Below are 9,611 nucleotides of genomic sequence, written 5' to 3'. Positions count from 1 at the left end.
TTTTTTTTTTTTTTCATGACATGTAGGAGACCTCTGTCTACTTGTTCAACTTTATACAAGTTTAAATGTCAACTTGTGCCAGAGGCGAAGCCAGAATTATAACCTATGTGTGTTAAATAACTAAGGTCTAAATCCTAACCTTAATATTTGTACACATATTTAATAAACGTCCTTAATACAAATACACTATTTGAGCTAAAGTTACTAGGTTCGGCAGAACCCGTATCTAGATTTCAAGCTCTGCCGCCCCTGACTTGTGCACACTCAAAATTAGAGGGCACAAATGCTAGCTGAAACCAAGTTAAAGAGTACGTTTATGTATTATGACAAAATAAAATATATGATTTACCTTCATTTCTTCAATGAAAGATGGGAAACCTCCAATGGACATAAAAGTCATGAAGCCAGAAATGAATCCACCACAAGCACCCCTTGCAATTACAGCATTATGTCCAGTTCCAACATCATAGAAAACAGTACCAACACTAATAGATAATATAATATACACTATAATCCTCAACCAATAATAACCAAAATCTCTACTCATATTCTTCAATGATCTCTTAATCAATGTACACAATTGCGTTAACCAACTTGCTTGACTCCCTCCACTTTCTTTAAATACAATGTCTTTCTGAAACAAAAAAGAGTCACTAGTTAATAATTTTGATAGTACGACCAAGAATCAATATAAGATGAGAGGTTACTATAAATTTTTAGAGGTATACAAAACTATAATTTGGATAGATAATAATTATTTATCGTTTTTGGCCTGTCAGCTAAAAATAATTACATGTGCTAATCAAAATATACAAAACATATACATTGCTTATATACATTATAGGTATATTTCTTGTTAATATACAAAACATAGTCAGTTGTATTATTTCAAAAATTTGGACACTAATATATATTGGAGAACTTTCACAAATAGCCACTATAATAAACTTTATTATGCTCTATAGCTATAGTTTGCATATTTACAGGTTGTAGCTACAGTTTAAGCCGTCTTGTTCGTATAATTCGCGGGTACATTTGTATAATTTAGTTATTTTTGTATAAACTCGAAATAACGAATTTATACAATTACAAGCATTAGAAGTGTAAACAGTTATACAAATTATATTATACAAATTCCAAATTATACAAAAGTTATACAAATTCCGAATTATACAAACGTGCGAATTATACCAAACTAAAAAGCTGAGCCGCATAATTATAGCTAAAAGTAGGTCACAAATTGTAATTAAGGAAAACTATAGCTATGTTAACTAATTAACTAGTATATATTTGTTTATACACGTAATTTTCCCATTTATTATGAATTATAATAAAAAGAAGGGGAAGAAAAACTTACAATATTTGCAAGTTGTCGAACTCTAGCTTTTGTCCTCAATTTATGGCTTGAATATTTGTAATTTTGAATAAGCCTTACTCTACACTCTGATGTTGGCAAATAAATTAGTGAACTTGATGACTCTTTCATATCCTGCATTTACAAATAACATAATTCAACAATATTATCTACTTCCTCCGATTCACTTTTTTAACCTGTCACATTCCGCTTCTCGAGAATCAAACTGTATACTACAACTTATTATAGCATACGTACATTTATTCTCCTTGATCCTATTAAAGTGGCAGTAACATCATCAAAGTCTGAATTAATGCAACGAAGAAAATGGTCAGCAGGATTTCTTCTAGTTGGACATGCAAACCCTGAATCACCAAAAAACTGCAAACATATAATAAAAAAAAAATTAAATTTTGTTTTATAAATAAATAATTACGTGTTTAGTAAAGGTCCTAAAATAAAAAATGTCTTTAATATTATTCTTTTGTTAAAATGACTAAAATACCTTTAATTTTTTTATTTTTTTTTAACCAAATATATGAATTTAAAAGTATCTTTAAAAAGAAAAAGAGGAACGTTGAATATGAATTTCGAAAGGGTATTTGAGAATATTAAAAATTATTACTCCCTCTATTCCAATTTATGTGACATTTTTCGTTTTTTGAGAGTCAAACAGTTTAAGTTTGCGCATGAAATCTTCAAAAAAAAATTAAATGAAATTTATATATTTGTAAACTACGTAAAAAGTACTATAAGTCACAATAATTGATAATTCAAAATGTTTAAAAAATCTATTAAAAATTTACGGTCAAAGATAGAATTGTTTGAATTTCGAAATCCGAAAAGTGCCACGTAAAATGGAACAGAGAGAGTAATAAGAAAATAATAAAAAAACTTGGTCAAATCAAAAGTGTTTATAAGCTGGAAAAGTCACAAGTTAGGAATAATGAGACCAGCTTATGACTTTTGACTTATAAGCACCTTAGATATTTACCAAACACGTAAATAAGCTAAAATACGTATAAACCAGTTTGACCAACTTATAAACTTTTCTTACCTCTACTGCCAATTTAGCTTCTCCAAAATAAATAGTTTCACCAGAAGATAGCAAGAAAAGGTCATCAAATAGTGCAAAAACTTCACTACTTGGTTGATGAATAGAGCATATTATAGTCCTTCCACCACATGCAATATTCTTAAGTACTTGAACAACAAAATAGGCAGAAGCACTATCAAGTCCACTTGTAGGTTCATCAAGAAATAATAGTTGTGGTTGTGTTATTATTTCAAGTGCAATACTTAATCTCTTTTTTTCACCACCACTTATTCCTCTTAAATGCCAATTTCCAATCAAATTGTGTGCACAATCTTCTAATCCCATCTCTATTATAACATTGTTTACAATCTCATTTACTTCATCTTTACTCATGTTGCTTGGAAGCCTTAATTGAGCTGAGTATTGGATAGTTTCTCTTACTGTTAGAGTTCCCATTAGTATATCTTCTTGTGTCACATAAGCCTGGTATAATAACATGTAATTGCAAATATTTATTAGTCATAGTATCAACTTATATATACATATCGTGTAAAAAAATATACATATAATATACACATTATATACATATATAAGGATGGAAAAGTATCATTATACTACATTAATAGTGTAATTGCTCTCTCTGTCTCAAATTATTTGTCATATTTATCTTTTGCACACGTACGTGGAAGAATATATTGATTAGGAGGGGATTTTGACTATTTTATTATTTTATGTTTTAAGATATAATTTTTCTTCAGTGAATATACATTATATTTGTTTGAGATGTTTGTAGTATTGAAGAACAATTACGAGCGAGGATAAAGAGTGGAAAAACTAATTAATTTTATCTTAAACTTTTAAAATGACGAATAATTTGAGGCACCTATTTTTAAAATAAGGAAAAATAATTTGAGAAGTAGGTAATAGTTATTTACGATATTAGTGTATTATTACTATAATTAATCATAACATCATTTCATAATTGAGGTGTTTATAGTGTTAAAAAATAATAGTAACTATTAAGGGTAATTAAATTGAAAAAAAAAATTGTCATTTAAAATGATATATATAATTTTTTTTAAAAATTAAAAAAATCACGATAATTGTTCCTAAATATAATATGAAGTTAGTTTGGATATATAGAACTTACAACAAAACCATGGTCAAGCCTTCTCTTCTTCCCATTGAGAAGAATATTTCCAGTCATAACAAGATTTGCTGAGAGTCTTCCTGTTAAGTCAAACAAATTAAATTATCATTTAATTCATCTTCATATTTTTATTTATCACTAAGTTACATCGAAAGATTTATAACAAATTAAATTATCATTTAATTCATCTTCATATTTTTATTGATCACTAAGTTACATCAAAAGATTTATAAGGGGCCAAATCAGGGGTGATGATTGAAGGGAGGTCTATAATACCTTAATTCCAGTATTATCTATAAAGGTATGACACTTGAGCCTAACTCAACCTCAAAGACTAGATCATGAGGGAGGTTTGTCCAAGTTCATATAAGGAGACCAATTTTTCATCTTTCTACCGATGTGGGGATTCTTAACAATTCCCCGCATGCCCAGATTTCAACTTGAGCGTGAAACACTTATAAATCGGTGAACAACAATTGTGATAAGCCTGATTCTGATATAATGTAAAAATATGACACCTGAATCTAATTCAATCTCAAAATTTAGTTCTTGAGGGAAGATTTATCTAAGTCCATATAAGGAGATCAATTTTGCATCCCTCTATCAATGTGGACTTCTTAACATTATCATCTTCACTATGTTGCTCGATTATTTTTTTTGAAAACATTGTTTGGATTCTTTATAAGTTGTACTTTTTTTTGTTGGAGAATTTGATATCGGTACGATAACATATTTGGAACTTGTAGATCATAAAAATAAGGATCTTAAATAATCTCATTAATTAAGGATTAAGTGAAAGTTTAAAATTAAATTGTTACTCCTTTGTTTTATAGGGTATCACTTAGTTTTTGTTGACCTGACACATCCTTAATTGTTTTTCAAAAAATGAAAGTTTATTTTACTAAGCTAATCTTATTAATGAATATTACTACTTTATGTAGCTATTTTAAAGGTAGAAAGGAAAAAATGATAAAATTCTTTTGATTTCATAAATTGAAATAATTTATTATACGGAGGTTAAGTAATATGAAACGAAGAAAATATTAAATATAAAAATCTGTTATTTTTTTTAACCGACTAAAAAATGTATTATAAATTGAGAACAATGAATATTATATATGACCCTAATTTTATTTTTTTTAAAGTGTGTGACTTACTCTATGTTTTATAGCTGTAGCCTGTAGGGAAGTAGGCAAATGGAAATAAATACTATAGTATTAATTTAATATTATACTTAGAGGATAATAAATACGCATAGGATAGTGATCTATAGCTACATGATAATTTACAGTATAGTACTCCATCCCCAACCTCAATTTATGAAATTTAAAAAGTAGAGATTTTTTTTGGATTTTATAATTTTTAATAAAGATTAAGTCAAACGTATTAAAATAATATTTAATTCTATTATCATAAATATATCAAGTGAAAAATCAAAATTAAAAAAATATTAAAATGCTTTTTTTTAATAAATAAATTGGAACGAGCGGAGTATTAATTAGGTGAGCAACTGCATCAATAATGCCTTATTTATAATTTTCTATCTACCTCCATACTACCAGTCAGAGATAACAATCAAATTCACATATTAATGTAGTACCAGCTAGTCACTTTATCAATATCCCATTTAAAAGTTTCCAAGTGTATAATGAACAGAATAAATGATCTATATAGTATAATATACAAAACATTTGTGATAATTCAATTCATTAATTTCCAATGACAGGAGGACCCTATTCCATCTTCTGTCCTTGCAATTGTTACTAATTTATTAGGGTTTCGATCGATTCAGTTTAGTTTTATGTATTATCAATTCAGTGTATTAATTTTTAATTTTTAAATATGTCAACTCAATAAGATATGGTTTATCAATTTTGGGTTTATTGATTTTAATTTTTAATGGTTCAGTTTTCGATTTAACCAATAAGAAAATACTTATAAAATAAAATGAAATATAATGCAACTTTACATAATGCTCATAACATAGAAACAATAATAACTAACATGAAAAGAATTATAGAAGTGCAACACAAAGAGAAATTAAGAGGAATATAATTTTTAATTACTTGAGATTTTGACGTTTTGTATCATGTGAAGCTGTGAATTCAAAGTGATTGTGAAGTGTGAATTGAAGGTTTTGGCAAAAGCAGTCACAAATAAAGTACTAAAATTAATATTTAATATTTATATAGGGGTAAAATAGTGAATTACTACAGTCTTAATGATTTTTCAGTTTACCCAATAACCTGATATAAAAAATCAAAATCAAATCGATAACCAGATATATTTTTTTATAAAACCATTAAAACCCCGTTAACTCTATATCAATAAACCAATAACATTTAGTTTGATTTATCGATCGGTTCGATTTTATACATCGCTACTAGAAACAATATGCATTGACAATACTTCTTTTGCCCCAAAAATAATTGTCACCTTTGAGAGTTAATTTGACGATTAATATTTAGAGCTAAATTGAATTAGATTAATTCAATGTTTTAGATGAAAAAATCATACAAAAATATTGTAAGTTATTTTTTTTCATATTAATATGATAAAAATATATTTTAAAATATTAATCAAGTTAATTAAGTTTGATTTTTGAAAAATGTAAAATATGACAAGTATTTTAAAACAAATAGAATATTATACAATTATTGACCAAAAAAATACAACTAGTTCCTCGTATAAAAAGCTATATATGATAATCTGGAAATTAAAGTAATAACATGCAATATTTGATTAAAAATACATTATTATCAATATATATAATTTTTAATATATTAATATTTATCACTTGAATCCTACAATATATAAACCCCATCTGCCATTTTACTGTATTTAGTTTCTTACACCCATTTAATATTTATAGTGAATGAATTTGGCTACTTTAGTCCAAATTTTAAAAAAGAAGTTTTCTTTAAATGTTGTACAACAACCAAAAAAAAAGTTGATATAAGAATGAATCTGCTTTATTACTATTATGAACGGTCAAAGTCATCTACTCTATTCGTTTTAATTTGTTTGATTATTTTTATTTTTAATCCGTCTAAAAAACACCTCTTTTTTTGCTAATAATTTTTATATTCATCTTTTCGTATGACATGGGTAAGCAAAATAAGTCAATGAAATGTGGTCGACAATGTATATGAATATGAAAATAATAAAATATGCCCATAATTACACATATTTATTATGGATAAGCATTCATCCATGATCCCTTTATTGTGTTCGAAGAAGGATAGCTATATCAATTTTATATACCAAAAACTGCCTTTTTTTTTAATGTAAAGAGGTAGCTTCGAATTACAAACGGTTAATAAAATCGAGTTAATATGTGAAACTCTTTTAATTTTGGAGGAAACGCAATAAAGCTATGGGACTCTAAAGTTTGGCGGTTTTTAGCAAATGTTTGGATAGTAAAGGAGACGCATAATTGAGAGCTGAAAAAATGATTATATTGCTCCTATGTTGCTATTAGATTCTCTAAAAACGTGTTGCATTTATTAATTATAAAAATAAAAATATTTTTAGCAGTGGCAAAGCTAGAATTTTCACTAAGAGAGTTTAAATCTGAAAAAGTAAACACATGAATTAATCAAAAGAGGTTCCACATCTACAATATATATATATATATATATATAAAGTATTTTAACAATATATAAAAAGTACTATAATTTTCCATTGAAGAAGGTTTGAATGAACCCCTGATCACAAGGTGGCCTCACTCCTGATTTTTAGAGAATCCGACACACATCTAGGGAGTTGTTAGGGTGTCACTCAAACCCCTTCGGCAAAACGTTGTCATGTATATGTAAGATAAAAAATAATTTGTTACGTATATATATATATATATATTAAATTCTTTAAATACAAGCCTAGAGGGTGACTTACTGATTTATGAGTTTCAAAAATTCACCAGATTGGTTTCAAGTTCAAACTCCACGTATTAAATTTTTATTTTTCAAACCCCACCTAGTAAAAGTTCTACATATTCACCACTACGCTACACAGATGTCAACATTTTTAAAGAATCGGAACGACAAATATAAAATTTAGAGATAGAGAAAGAGAGGTACCTGCTAACGTATCAAGAAGTGTAGATTTTCCAGAGCCAGAAGGACCCATAATAGCCATAATTCTACCAGGTTCAGCATAACCACTTAATCCATTAAGTAATCTTTTAGTTGGCCCTTTTCCTCCTCCAAATTTTGGTAACACAACTGTTACATCTTCCCAAATCAAGTAGGCTCCACTACTCTCTATTCCCTTTTCAACATCACCACCTAGTCTTGCTATCTCTATCTCCATATACGATGAGGTAACTGAGCTCCTCTTCTTACAGTCAAGTGACAATGGTTCGATTTTCAAAAGTAGTTAGAAGCCAAGAACATGTTAAACTATTTTTGTATATATAAAAGAGGAAAAAGTTGATACAAGGACTTAAAAATCTAACTTGGCCAAGAAAATGTATGAGTACAAGTCTTAAAGTTAGCCAAATATATATACAACAGACTCCATGTGCTAATTTGATAGGACAGTGTTGCACTGGCCATAGAATTTAAAAATAATATAATTTTGTAAAAAAAAATAAAAAATTAAAGAAACCAACTTTTAGTTTTCTCGATTTTGGTGATAAGAAAACGATATGGGAGGTCGGTTTATTAAAAAAAATCCAACTTATCTCTGGGAGGGGTGTTCATGATTTGATTAAAAGTCGATTCAAATCAAATCGATTAAATATGTATATTTTACACAAATCTCATAGTATTAAGAGTTAATTATATTACATTCCTAATTTTTTTCAAATTACAAAATTTCCTTAAAATTTAAGGATTTCGAATACATCATTCAACATATCGATATATCGCGTCCCAATACATCACTCAACTGCCTGATACATCGCATCCTGTTTCAGATACATCACTCAACGTTTGTTACATCGCGTCTCGATACATTATCTTTGTTGATACAAGACACACTTGTCCCGATACATCGCATCCAGAGGCGAATCCAGAATTTGAAGTTCTTGGGTGCCAAGTAGACACATTGATTACATCACTAAATCAACGAAAGGCTTCGATTCCATGCAAAGAAAATGTATTGCCTTAAATACAATAGCCAAAAATATTTACCATTTATAGCAATAACATTTTCTTTTTTATTGAATCAATCATCAAGGTTGGATGTCAGTGTTGGTGTTGGGGTTACGGTCAGGGTCATATCCAGTTTGATTATTAGGCCCAGGGGTTCGGTTCTGAGTCGGATGTCGGGGTCGAATCTCGAATCAACCATTGGGATCGTGCCCAAATTCAGGTGTTGGGATCGAGGTACGGTCTAGTTTGAATATGGGATCCTTGATCGAGAGTTGGGGTTAGGTCCTAAGTATGGGCTCAAGGTCGGATTCCAAATCGGTCGGATGTTGGTGTCGAGGTCAAGTCGGGTCCAGTTCTAATGTTAGGTCCCAGATCGAGAATCAGGGTCAGGTCCTTGCTTGGATCGCGGGGTCAAATCTCGGACTGTCATCGAGGTCGTGTTTTAGGGTTGGATCCCAGTTCGAATGTCCAATGTCGAGTCAGGAGTCGGAGTTAAGTCATGAGCTGAGTGTCGGGGGCGGATCTCGAATCTATCGTCGGAGTTATGTCCCAATTCAAGTGTCGTGGTCGGATCTCAGATTGGTCATCCATGTTGATTTTCGGGTCAAAAACTATTTTTCTGAAAAGTATTTCCTACTCTAGCCAATAATGAAAGATGTTTTCTGAAAAATATTCTTCATTCACCAATCAAACGGTAGAAAATATTTTTCATTCACCAACCAAACATGAGAAATAAGTTACAAACCAATTTGTTTTCCAAGATTTTCAAAAACCTTTTACATGAAAAACAGTTTCCTTCGTACCAAACACACTCGACTTCTTACAAGAGCTCTGCATTCATAGTGCTTGAACCTGAGACATTTGTTAATAATGGAAAATTTTCAACCATCCTACCACACCTCCAGAAGCGGACCCACACTATGGAGAAGGGGTGTACGTGAACTCGCGATTATGGTCATTTAGTCATATACTTTG

At 29.4% G+C, this 9,611-nt stretch overlaps 1 protein-coding gene across 1 annotated transcript in view; it reads right to left on the bottom strand.

Annotated features, from left to right (window-relative positions):
- LOC102594428 (ABC transporter G family member 15-like) overlaps window positions 1-7,996 on the bottom strand; it is a 12,132-nt gene extending 4,136 nt beyond the window's left edge. The window contains exons 1-6 of the mRNA XM_006365141.2: window positions 7,620-7,996; window positions 3,541-3,620; window positions 2,412-2,873; window positions 1,613-1,735; window positions 1,358-1,489; window positions 350-634 (exon numbers count right to left, since the gene is read on the bottom strand). Coding sequence (XP_006365203.1) covers window positions 350-634; window positions 1,358-1,489; window positions 1,613-1,735; window positions 2,412-2,873; window positions 3,541-3,620; window positions 7,620-7,851 — 1,314 coding nt within the window. The 5' untranslated portion in view covers window positions 7,852-7,996. The remainder of the gene's footprint in view (window positions 1-349; window positions 635-1,357; window positions 1,490-1,612; window positions 1,736-2,411; window positions 2,874-3,540; window positions 3,621-7,619) is intronic.
- Window positions 7,997-9,611: the final 1,615 nt, after the last annotated feature.

Source organism: Solanum tuberosum, unplaced genomic scaffold, assembly GCF_000226075.1.
Source record: "Solanum tuberosum cultivar DM 1-3 516 R44 unplaced genomic scaffold, SolTub_3.0 scf00538, whole genome shotgun sequence".
NCBI classification, from domain to species: domain Eukaryota; kingdom Viridiplantae; phylum Streptophyta; class Magnoliopsida; order Solanales; family Solanaceae; genus Solanum; species Solanum tuberosum.
The sequence above is the reverse complement of the archived record's forward strand: the minus strand, read 5'-3'. Positions and strand labels throughout refer to the sequence as shown.